The sequence below is a fragment of the Physeter macrocephalus genome, chromosome 8, assembly GCF_002837175.3.
Source record: "Physeter macrocephalus isolate SW-GA chromosome 8, ASM283717v5, whole genome shotgun sequence".
NCBI classification, from domain to species: domain Eukaryota; kingdom Metazoa; phylum Chordata; class Mammalia; order Artiodactyla; family Physeteridae; genus Physeter; species Physeter macrocephalus.
The window spans coordinates 48,109,893-48,122,567 of NC_041221.1; the positions used below are offsets into that span (position 1 = coordinate 48,109,893).

The following is a 12,675-nucleotide window of genomic DNA, read 5'->3' on the forward strand; positions in this document are numbered from 1 at the left end:
GGAGCGGCTGGGCCCATGAGCCATGGCCGCTGGGCCTGCGCGGCCGGAGCCTGTGCTCCGCAACGGGAGAGGCCACAACAGAGGGGGGCCCGCATACCATAAAAAAAAAAAAAAAAAAAAAAGTTAGTATTTGAAGATGCATACTATGTAAGTTGATAAGATCAATAAGTGGGATGGCGGTATTTGACATTTTTGTCTAGGTTTTTGAAATTCTCAATAAAAATGTGAAGAAGTTAGTGGCTTCCACTTAGAAAATGGAGCAATGGAAAAGCTGAGCTCCAAATGTCTACAAAACACAAGGCCCCTTACAATGGGTTAAAATCACCCTCAAGTCCCTCCAAAATGGGTCCAAGGCTGCCTCTCCATCTCACATCCATCTCTCCCCACTTACTCAAGCTGGCTCTGGCTACACACTGGTTTCCTAGCTGTTCCTCAAACATGCCAAGGACACCTGCCCCAGGCTTTCTGCACTTCCTATGCCCTCTCTTCCTCTGCCTAGAACTTTTCTCCTCTGAATTAACCACGTAGCTTCCTTCACCACCTCCTTTCTATCTCAGATCAAGTGCTACCTTATTAGTGAAGTCTCTTCCAGATACTCTATTTAAAATTGCAACCTCCCTCCTCAACCGCCTGGCCTTCATTCCCTAGCCCTCTCTCTAGGTTTTTTTTTCTGTGGCACTCACTGCCACCCAATACGCTATTATATACATATTTTAAAAACTCATTTCTAATCCTCTATCCTATAAACTCCATGGGCAGAGATTGCTGTTTTATTCCCTGCTATATTCCTAGTAACTAGAACAATTCCTGACACATGGTGGATACTCAACAAGTATTTGTTAAATGAATTAACGCCTTCATCTTAATGAGGCGTAAATAAAACGTTTCCTCTTGGCAACAACAGCTCATCAACTGAAAGCAAAAGCAGCCAGTCTCCAAAATGACCAATGATATTGGTCTTGCTTCCTGACATTCATGCCCTTGTGTGGTCCCTCCCACACTGTATCAGCATTGGCCTGTGTGACAAGTAGGGTATGGCAAATGTGATGTATGTCCCTCCTCAGGCTAGGACATAAAAGACATTGTGGAGGCTGCCTTGTTCTCTCTTTGATCACTAAGTCTGGGAGTTGCCGGTTGCCATGTTGAGGACACTCCAGCAGCCCTATGGAGAGGCCCACATGGTGAGGAACTGAGGCCTCCTGCCAACAGGCATGTGACTAAACCATCCTGAAAGCCAATCCTCTAGCCCCAATCAAGCCTGCAGCCCCTACCCACATCCTGACTGTAGCCTCAGCTAAGCTGTCTGAATTTCTGATCCACAGACACTGTGAGATAACAAATGTTTGCTGTTTTAAGCCACTGAGTTCTGAGGTAATTTGTCATAGCAATAGATAACTAATACACTCTCTCCCTGGACTCAAGCATGATCCAAATAATTCTTACATGTACTGTAAGGATCCTCTCTCATCTTTCTAGTCTTCATGTGGAGAGACAAACTCTGGGTTAATACCTGTCCTTTTTAGTCTTACTGTTTGTTAAATTTTTTGGAAGAAGTTTTATATTCCCTATATTATACAGTTCAAATAAAACTTTTGCTATCTTTTGTTGAATGATTTCTGAAAATTACACCTATTTCTAAATTTTCTGCTTTGTTTTAAAGCTGACATCTGCTTAATCAAGAATAGTATCTCATTCTGTCTTTAGGAATTATCATACTTAGAAAACCAGTTACCTGATTTTATAGATATATTGACCTGGGTGTACACAGAAACTAAAGTTCAAGAACTTGTAGTCCCATCCATTTCTCAGGCCTAGGTCACAAATAAAAATTCCACCAAATTAGCTTTATTAATAATTGTTTTCAATAAAGAGACACTCTAAATAGGTTATTAAAACTCCAGGAAGAGGAGGAAAGAGTGTGAGAAAAATCACTCCATAATCCTACTACAGTTTCAAGTTTGGTTTCCTATGTATCATTTTAATACAGCTGCAATCATATTGTGGATAGGACAGCCTAGTCCTTTCACATAACACATGCCAAGCATTTTTCCATATTATCACAAAACTTGAAAAACCATAATTTAAAATGTCTGTATGATATTTTACCAGCAGGTTACACAATTTATCTATAGTTACACAATTTATCTAAACATTCTCCTGCTTTTAGTCACTTGGGTGACATTTTCTTTTAAAAACAAAATTTCAGGATCCATAGTAATAATTAGCCGTAAGTCATTCAGTTAACTTACTGGCTTCTGTGGTTAGATATTGTTTTTCATTGCTCCACTTGCTCCATTTCCAGAAGGGATCAGTACAACAACGAATCCGAAAAGTATATATGGTATATGGATTTAACTTATCCACAGCAGCAAGATAACTTGAATTTTCTATTCCTCTCATTGTGACATTCCGCTATTAGAAACAAATATATACATTACATATATAATATCACATGTAGATGAATACATACTATACGCATATACTTTTTTTAGAAGAAAGCCTCCCAAATTTGTAACATAAATTGACTGAATGTCATAAGAGTTTACCTCTATAAAATCAAAGACAGTTCATCCACTATATTTTAATTCTTATATAAATGCCAAATCAGTGAAATTATGTTCTGCAACAGCAATAAATAGGTATCTTTTTAGTCCAAATGTTGGATCTAAGTAATAATGGTCAATTAATTATGCAGAGAAGATGATATTCAGTCAATGGTTAATGGTAATGCAATATACCTTAATATAACTTAGTAATCTAAGACGACCTTGAGGATTAAATACATTATTCAGATGATATTTGGAAACTGACTGGGGGCAGGCATCATCTTATGCATCTTTTTTTATATGGCACTTAGAACCTCTAGTGTGGTGCTAAACATGTAGACTATTCAATATTTAACTAAATAAATTAAGATGAAGCAATTCTAAACAAATTTGAGGATTTGCATGCCTCAGGAAAGTCTCTGAGTTCCCTACTACTTATTGCAAAGAAGCTTTTTGGGTTACATTTTGCAGTTTGACTGATTTTCTAGAAATTATCAGTAAGTTTCCAAGTGACTATTTAAGTACATCATTTATTTTGGACCTACCCCAAATTACAAGATGGTGCAGCATAAAAGTCAACCTAAGTATTTAAAATGTACTAAAAAGCTGTGTTTTGACTTATAACGCCCAATTATAACTTGCTCCTATTGCTGCACTTAGCAGTTTTAAAAATCACATCTTCTCTTTGGTGCCGATTAGTCCATTAACTACCACCAACGGTTATAGCAAAAACTCCTAATTCATTCACAAATTTATTGAGCACCAGTTACATGCCAGGTACTATACTAGACCTGGAAATATTCTGAGTAGTAAAAGTCAAACTTACCTTCTATAATATCTGGTATTATAACTGTTTTTAAGTGCTAAATATAATGCTGTTATGATATTGATATATAATGTCTTCACTCTTAGTAAATCTCTATAATAAGTAATCTGAGCGCTTATGCATACCAATTTACTTAATTCTTTTTGAAGACTAAGTATTTTATCCAAAATAACCTCAAAGGAAGTTTATAGAAGAATCTTACTCACCAATTCATGTACTGAGTTAGTTTTATTAATTTCAATTTGACATAACAGTTTAATCTTTGCAAAGCTGCCTGGTAAATGCCAGGAAAGTGTAACAGCTGTTGAACTGATATCCTTCACTTTGATTGAAGTAGGAATATGGGGATGAACTGTAAATACAATTTTCAAAGATCACTTTAAAAGCTCTTTTCTAATATGACAAATGAGAGTCAAAGAAAACAAAAAACAGAAGAGATGTCATCAGTGCTGATCAACAACGTTCCACCCACCGTTGTGTGGAATACAAATCTCACCTTTACTGCTGACACCAGGCCAGCATTGTTTAAGAACCATTCACGCTCAAGGTTCCTCAGTTGGCATCAGAAATACTAAAAGGTAGTAAGTCAGTCTCTACCTTTAAGGAACCCCTCATTTACTTGGGGACTGACAAACAGAAAGAAGGAAAATCAACAAGAGTATATACATTAAGTCCTAAATGCGTGGTACAGATATTCAGTGCTACAGGAATTTAGATGGAAGTGTAGGTGTACAGTGAAGATAGGACTGAAGACGAGCTCTGAAGGATGAACCAGAACAAAACTGGCAAAACAGTTGCAGAAAATCATTTCAGGCTGGGGTCTTGGCAAGAACAAAGGTACAGTGAAGCAAACTGCACATTACACTGGTGATAGTGCATATACCAAATTGAGCGATGGGAAAGAATCATGTGGAAGATATGGCTGAAATGGCAGAAGGCAGACAAATATATATAAAACTGCCATGCAAGTATAAGATGTAGCTTTTGTGACCTTATGGAAAAAAATCAAGACATAACAAAGATGATGAGAAGGAATTATTGATAAAAGTGACTTATATTCACAAGTAAGGCAACAGGAGCATCTACTAATCACTTGCCAGGCTGTATTATAATGCATTTGGTTTAAGCCCTTATGCCCCTGACTGTCTCTAAGAGAAGGCCTCTACGCCACTGCTCTGTGTGTTGCAGAGCCTGGCACAGAGTTGATACACATGGAATGACCACAGGAATGAGTGCCAAAAAGACAGGCCTCTTTTATTTCTATTTTGAGCTGTACATTAATAGGGTTGATAAAAATTCAGAAATCATCAGCAGTAAAAAGGAACAAACTAGGGCTTCCCTGGTGGCGCAGGGAAGAGAGTCTGCCTGCCGATGCAGGGGACACGGGTTCGTGCCCCAGTCCGGGAAGATCCCACATGCCGCGGAGTGGCTGGGCCCATGAGCCATGGCCATGGAGCCTGTGCTCCGCAATGGGAGAGGCCACAACAGTGAGAGGCCCGAGTACCAAAAAAAAAAAAAAAAAAAAAAAAAGGAACAAACTACTGATACATACTTGGGACGGATCTCAAGGACATCATCCTTAGTAAAAAATGCCAACCTCTAAAGGTTAAATAGTGTACAACTCCATTTACACACCATTCCCAAAATAACAAAACAATAGGGATGAGGAACAGACTAGCTGTTTTCCAGGAACAGAGATTCTAGATTTCGCGCCCGTGTGTGTTGATGGGGGTGGGGGTGGTGTTGCTACAGTGACAGCGGGAGGCAGTTCCTGTGGGCGACAGAAGAGTTCTGTATCTGAACTGTATTGGTGTGTTGCGTCAATCTGTATGTGGATCCGACTGCACAGAACCACACACACACACACACACACACACACACACAATTAAATGCATATAAAAACTGGTGAAAACTGAGCAAGGTCAGTAGTCTGGTTCAGTGTTGAGCCAGGGTCAACTGCCTAATTTGGACATGGTACTACAGTTACATAACATGCTACCACTGAGAAAGTCGGATGAAGGACTATAATTATCTTTGCAACCACCTGTGAGTCTACAGCTATTTCAAAATAAAAAGGTTTTAAAAATTGGGCAAAAAAACTATTTTCAGAAATCAAAAACTATCAGATAAAGCCACTTACAATTTCTATGAAACAATTAATTCAAATTTTTATTTGAATTTAATAAAACAGTGAAACTTGAAATTATAAAGATTTTTAAATGAAATTCACAAAATTAGTATTAAGTAACTAGAAAGGAAATAATCAGTAAAAAGTAATCTCTAGAAGAACTTTTCATTAATCTCAAGACATTTTACCACTTCTAAAGTTATTTTTAAGACACTGGTTTATGCAGCAGCTTACCTTTTTCAGTTATGTTAACTAAAAGTGTTGATTCTGATTGACCCAGAGGATTTCGAGCATTCAACGTAAAATTGTATATTTCTTGATTTGGAAGCATTTGAAAGGATAACTGATAGCTTTCATTTGTGGGCAACTCAACTCTTTTAAATCTAACATATTTTCCTGAAAAACTGAATTAAGAGAACATTAAGGAATATTAAAATAATTTCAAAATGGCAAAAGATTTATTGCAGGAAAAGTTGAACGGGTAAATTTCTAATAAATTTTTTTAAAGTCTGTATTTCTAATTATAGATATACTACATACTCAGGGAAGAAAATATATACAATGCAGAAAACAGAAGAAAAAAATAAGCCATAAACCCACTACCCAGAGACAGTCTCTGTTCATATTTGAGGGTTCTTCCTTCTAGAGGCTTTTTTAAAAAGACGACAAGATATCGAGTCTGCATGTGTTTAAAGTGCAGTATTTATAGAATACCCAATTTTCTACAGCAAATTTTGTTTTATATTTGTTCTCATAAATGAAACAGAGCATCTTCTTATGTCATTTAATATCCTTCCAAGGTACTCCTCACTGTTTTGACAACCTTTCCCAGAGACCTTTACCTTTCAAATAAAGTGTAACTTGTATTGCGTGGGCCCACTAAGAACGTCGGTCTTCCTGGATTCCAAGTGCATATAATCTCTTTTAAGTCATATGTCTCACAGTTCAGTTTTTGAGGAATATCAGGTGGATCTAATTAAAAAAAAGAAAAAAAGGTAGTTGCTTTGATTATGTATATTTTCTCTGAAAATGTTATGTTTCATAAATGTTAATTACATTTTGGACAATCTCCTTAAAAAATAATTTGCTTACATTTTGAATGGTGCAGGAATTACCATTCTTTGTATATAGCATGCTGTTTCAGAGTCCATATTACATTAGGAGTGATGGATTAACATATACTTAAAAGTGACCATTAGCTCATTTGGAAACTCCCCAAGAGCAACCTGAAGAGATCAACTATCATGTTTTTCCCTTAAATCCCATTTCAGAGTCCATTAAATCTCTCAAAGGAAACTTTGTCCAATTAGTTAAATCAGAAAAATCTACAGGTTAAAAGTATTATCACCTATCCTCTTTATACTGTGATTTGAAAAGAAGTACCAAATCATAAGTCAGTATAAGCCATGTTACAAGTTTCAGAGTTCTTAAATAAGTTATAAGGACTATTATTTACAAAGTCAGTCTTGGTAAAATTCTACATATTCCTATATTCCAAATGACTACTGATCTTTTTTTGTTTTTCTTCTTTAATGAGACGGTTCTGTTTTTGTAGGGGCAAGACTAGAAAAAGAAAAAAGTTGTTTTGTTTTTGTTTTGTGAGACAGAGTGATAAATAAAAATTCTACAGTCTGACACTGATTATAGAAAGTGATATTTCTGTAATCTTACTTAACCAAGCATATACAGAAACTGATATTTCCTACTGTCATATTTATCCAAACTATCTTCCATGGAGGTAAGTTTTGTTAAACGACTATCTACTCATTGAAAAAGTCTAAAAGATAACTTTATTTTTAAAAACCTGAATTTATAAAATAGTCCTTAGTTTATCAAACAAGACTTAGAAAATTTCACATACTTTCCCCAGAGATAAGCATTACATCCTTCAAGTATCTTAGGTAACATTAAGAGAAGTAATGAGTATTTACATGAAAGTTTACCAACTGGATAATAAAACTAACACTGACATATTTATTTTGAAAACTGTTTTAAACTTAAGGACAAACTTTTGGTTGTTTTATTAAATTCACATACCCCAAATTTTGAGGATATTTAAAATGCTGATTATTTTAGGATCTGGCAGATATATTAAGTTGAAATACTTAAAATCCAAATAACAGGAGCAAACTAGACAGAAATAGAAGGAAAAATTGAAGGAGAAAAAAATATGAGAGGGCAGTACTTGAAATATACTGACTTTTTCAAAGAAATTCACTTACAAAAGAATCAGCTGAAGCTAGGTAAAAGCTCGGTATAAATCAATTGTCTTTCTATATAGCAGTATATAGAAAACACAATTTAAAAACATCAATTTTTAATAGCACCAGAAAGCATCAAACATCTAGGAATAAATTTACCAAAAGATATAAAAGACCTCATATCACTAAAATAAATCAAAGAAAATCTAAATAAATGGAAGGCTATACCATGTTCATGGTTTGGAAGACTCAATATTGTAAGAATAAAAATCTTCCTAAATTGATAGATTTAATATAGTATCAATCAAAATCCTAGCATGTTTGAATGTGTATGTGTGTGTGTAGGGGAAAACTGACAAGCTGATTCTAACATTCTTTTCAGCCTTTTCAGTAAATGATGGGATAACAGGCTACCCATAAGGGAAAGGAAAGTAAATCTTAATCCTTAACTCATGCCACAGTCTGCCCTTGCTGCAAGTTTCTAAAGAGCTCCCTCTGAAGTGAAATGTTACTGCTGTTCCTGAATTGACAAATATTGATCAATATTTCAACCTCCAAATGTTATAAATGAAAGCTAAATTATGAATTAAATAGGTTTGCTCTAGCACTATGATAAAAGATTAGAACATTGTTAGAAACAATAAAAACAGTGAATATTCTCATCTTTTAAGCTGTAATTTTTAATTTCATTCTTTTAAGTGAGTATCTCACTTTTTGGTATCACTTATCAAGCAGTTTCACTACACTGGTTCTTTACTTAGACTCCATGATCATTTGTGAGGAATGTTGCACATCACTTCCTAAAATTCCATTTAGGAAAGAAAATTTAATTTTTTTAATTTCTAAAATTTAAATTCAAATATATCCTCACTCTCACTTGAATTCCAAAATGGCTTACTGGAAGGCAAAAAGAGAGTAAGGTTACAGCCATCAAGCTGAGAAGGGCACCTAATCCCCTTCCCTTGGGGGGAAGCAACTGAATGTTGTTGAATGTTGCTATCAGCAACTGAATGTAATTTATCATAAATTTCTCTGGAAGTAAAAAAGTGACTGAAAGCGGCTGATCCACAGCATAACTGACAATCATAAGAAAAAAAAAGCATAAGAAAAATCACTGAGTAAGCAAAAGAAAAGGACAAATTCCATTCATTACATTTCACACACTTTATTCATGAGACCCTTGGACCACTAGAAACTTTAAGTTCCAAATGTGAGCAGGAAGGGAAGCACTGCTGGAGGCAAAGCCATCAGTGCATTATAACATTACAGTTACCACAGGGGAGGGGACAGAAAAACTCTAAATACAAAAATATCTGTGGATGCACAACACAAGCCATATAGGTAGGGCAGTCCACCCACAACAACTTTTGGAAACGTCATGGAACGTAAAAGTGACCATGTTAAATGATGCCCCTGCATTACGGAGAGTACATCAGACACAGAACACAGTGAGAGGGGGACTCTTCCTCCCCACATGCCCTGCAGCCACCCTCCTCTCATCAGAGAAGCGTAGGTTATGCTTTTGAAAGATTTTCTGTAAAATCATTACAATTTCTTTAATTCAGGTACTTTAAAAAAAAGGTATGCTTTAATTAGGTGGGAAATTAAATTATATGAAAAAATTCCTAAATGATGTAGGAATAAGAAATATTATATACTACCTGCCCTTGACTCAACAAAGCTGTTAACTAAGAATTTAAACTAAAAATTAGCAGATGAATGTTTCAAATCTTATTACAAAAGTTACAAATTATATAGATACAGGCATGTAGAAAACAAGCTTAGAACTCACCTTAAAACAAGCAAAAATGCTAGTACCCTCATATGTCATTTGTATCAAAGAATAAAAAAATAAGAAAGAAATAAAATCATCCCCCCGAAAAAGCATTAAGGCTTTCAAAGAGGACCAAAACAGATTAATAGGAAATCTTTTCTTAAAAAAAAAAAAAATTACATACTTACATCCTGCAAAAATAACTGTTCCAAACATGTTATCTTCTACGGAGAAAACCACATTTGTTCCACTACTTTCGGAAGCAGAAATATTACGGATCTTGATTGCAACATTTTTCCCATCAAGATGGATGAGGGGACAATATGTACTGCCAATCTGTGCTGATAACACTTTTTCTTGAGTCACACAACATACTGTTATATCTGAGCCTACAAGTAGCACTCTGTCTTGAGGAAAAACCTTAGTCTGAGAAGCAGGAGACCCTAGAAAGAGCAAAATGAATTATAAATACTTTAGAAGTCTTTTACATAAATTAGCCCAGTGTACACAAAACCACTGTTAGGTACTTTGTAATTATGGTGGCCCAAAGATAAGGTACACCCCCCAGGTTTCAAAGGAGCAAGACATACACAAGAAATAAAAATGTGTGTGGTTTTATTTACTTATGACGGGGTGATGGTGGGGGAGTAGAGGGGACTGCAGGTCAACGTGTAAGGTCACAGGTTAATATCTAAGAAGTCTAAAGGTTCAAATTAAGTGGGTTTATCCACATGTGAAAAATCCACATCAAGAAAAAGGTACACATTAAATAATTCCATTCCTTTGAAATTATTCTATGTATTTAGATCAGATGTCCTACTTTCCATCAGCTTACATGTATGGTTAAATACTCCACATCCTAAAAAGCACTTTCTAAAAAAAAATCCCAACTCTGTAGGTTAAAGCCACCCCTTTGTTTTTATTTTCCTAAATAGCCAATTTAAAAATATTATCTCTAGTCTCCTTTCCACCTACTCACTCTTTAATCTACTGCAATCTGGTTTCTACTCTGGCCACTTTACTAAAATGGCTCCGTGGCCTAACTGCTCAATCCAATGGCCACGTCTTAGTAATCTTTCCTTCAACTTCCACAGCATCTGGTATGTTGCCTAAAGTCTTCCTTCTCAAAACTCCCTTCTCTCTTGGGGTGTAGACTACCTACTTTTGCTACTCTTAACCCTCCGGCTGCTGTTTGCTTTGCTGGCCTCGTTTTCTTCCATCCTCCCCTCCTCATACAAGCTTCTAAGAGATGTGTCCTTGGTCTTCATGCCCCTTTCCTTATGTTAACCTCCAAGATTTAAAAAATTTCACATCACGTATGTTAACGATTCTCAAATACACAGTTGACCCTTGAACAACACGGGTTTGAACTGCACGGGTTCACTTATGTGTGGATTTTTTTCAGTAGTAAATACTACAGTACTACAGGATTTGCGGTTGGTTGAATCCTCAGATATGGAACCACAGATACGGAGGTTCCACGGGTATGGAGGGCTAACTATAAATTATGTGTGGATTTTCCACTACATGGAGGGTCAGAGCCCCTAACCCCCAGTTGTTCAAGGGTCAACTGTATATCTCCAGTTCGAACTGATCACCTGGATGCCGAATTTGTATTCCCAACTGACAATGAGAAATTGCTCCTAGGCACTTCACAGCTACCTCAAGCTCAACACATTAAAATTGAAATTTATCTTTCCTACCTAGTTTGTTCATATAGTTTCTGTCTCATTGGACAGCATCACCAGCTACCCAGCTGCCCAAACTAATAGTTATCTTCGGCTCTGTTTCTCCCCTACCAAAAGCATAGTCACTAATTCTAATTCGGTCTCTTCAGTGTTTTCATACTTCTTCCCTCTTTTCATTTCTAAACCCAGGTGTCCTATTTTATACCTTCACTGTCATTTGCTGAACTACAAGATTCTCCTTATTAATCTGCCTGCTTCCAGTCTTTCCTCCCTCTGATCCATTTCTCCACATTGTCACTAGAGTGAATAATCTACAATGATTACCAGCCTTTTAAAGCACTTTATTTTATTGTCAACAATTTTCTAGGCCCTCTCTCACACTGCCAACATTATACCTGCATATGAGTTTTATTCAATGTACAGATGATTTCTGATATACCCGCAGATTCACACTGTTAATTTAATTTTATGTTTTTGTCCATGCCACATGGCATGTGGGATCTTAGCTCCCCGACCAGGGATCGAACTTGCGCCCCCTTCATTGCAAGCTCGGCGTCTTAACAACTGGACTGCCAGGCAAGTCCTATAGTTGCGGATTCCCATGTTCTCTGCAGTAACTGCAGCTCACAGCAGTCTGCTCTATGGGCAAGAAATTGGGAGCTATATTTTAAAAATATGGACTTGATCTCATTACCGCCTACATAAAATTTTTAAATGTTCTTCCAGTGTCTATTCGAAGTGATTTTTAAACCTGGATGTTTATCCAATCACTCAGTATGTTCTTTAAAAATACAGATTCCTGAAGCCTATCTCACAGTTTCTGAATCAAAATGTTCTGGGGCGGAAGACTTGGAAGATCCCCAGGTGACCCTCATGCATCCAAATGGGGTTCAGAGAACTAAAACCGTGAGCTAAACCTTACCCTTAAGCAAGACTAATCTAATTCATCTGAAACGAAAATTATTTAAATATGCACTTACAAGAGATGTTCTTCAGTGGGCTCCAGTCGCTCCACTCTTTGCGACCAGAGAACTGAGGATCGTCAATGTAGCATCTAATTCCCACATAGTGAGTGGCGCACTCCAAGGGCATGTCTGAGGTCCAGCTCCAGTGATGAATTGTATCTCTGCCATTCAGAGTTGTGTTGTGGGTCACCTACAAAATGAACACAAACACAAAATTCTATTTCCAAGTACTATGTCCTGCTTTCCTTTAGGGTTAAAAAAAACACAACAAACTGTATACAATTACCAGCTAAGTAAATCAAAGCTTTGTTCTTTTGTAAAACTATCTGTTTTCTATAAGGCATAAAAGGAGAGTTGTAGTAACAACAATTATGATTCATTTATGTTTACTTCTTCAACTTTAGGGCCTACTTCATTATTACACAAGATATTAATATTCCAAAACATTCACTACAGTTCATGAGAAAATACACCATTGCCTAAAATGGTCCCATTTTTTCATGGAGAAAAAACAGTTAATGCTTTTTTATCTCCAAGGGTTAAAGTC

General features: G+C 36.4%; 1 protein-coding gene across 1 annotated transcript in view; it reads right to left on the reverse strand.

Moving 5' to 3' along the window:
• LIFR (LIF receptor subunit alpha) overlaps positions 1-12,675 on the reverse strand; it is a 94,656-nt gene that overhangs the window by 40,477 nt on the left and 41,504 nt on the right. The window contains exons 6-11 of the mRNA XM_028492864.2: positions 12,144-12,318; positions 9,664-9,918; positions 6,343-6,472; positions 5,735-5,904; positions 3,579-3,724; positions 2,250-2,412 (exon numbers count right to left, since the gene is read on the reverse strand). Coding sequence (XP_028348665.1) covers positions 2,250-2,412; positions 3,579-3,724; positions 5,735-5,904; positions 6,343-6,472; positions 9,664-9,918; positions 12,144-12,318 — 1,039 coding nt within the window. The remainder of the gene's footprint in view (positions 1-2,249; positions 2,413-3,578; positions 3,725-5,734; positions 5,905-6,342; positions 6,473-9,663; positions 9,919-12,143; positions 12,319-12,675) is intronic.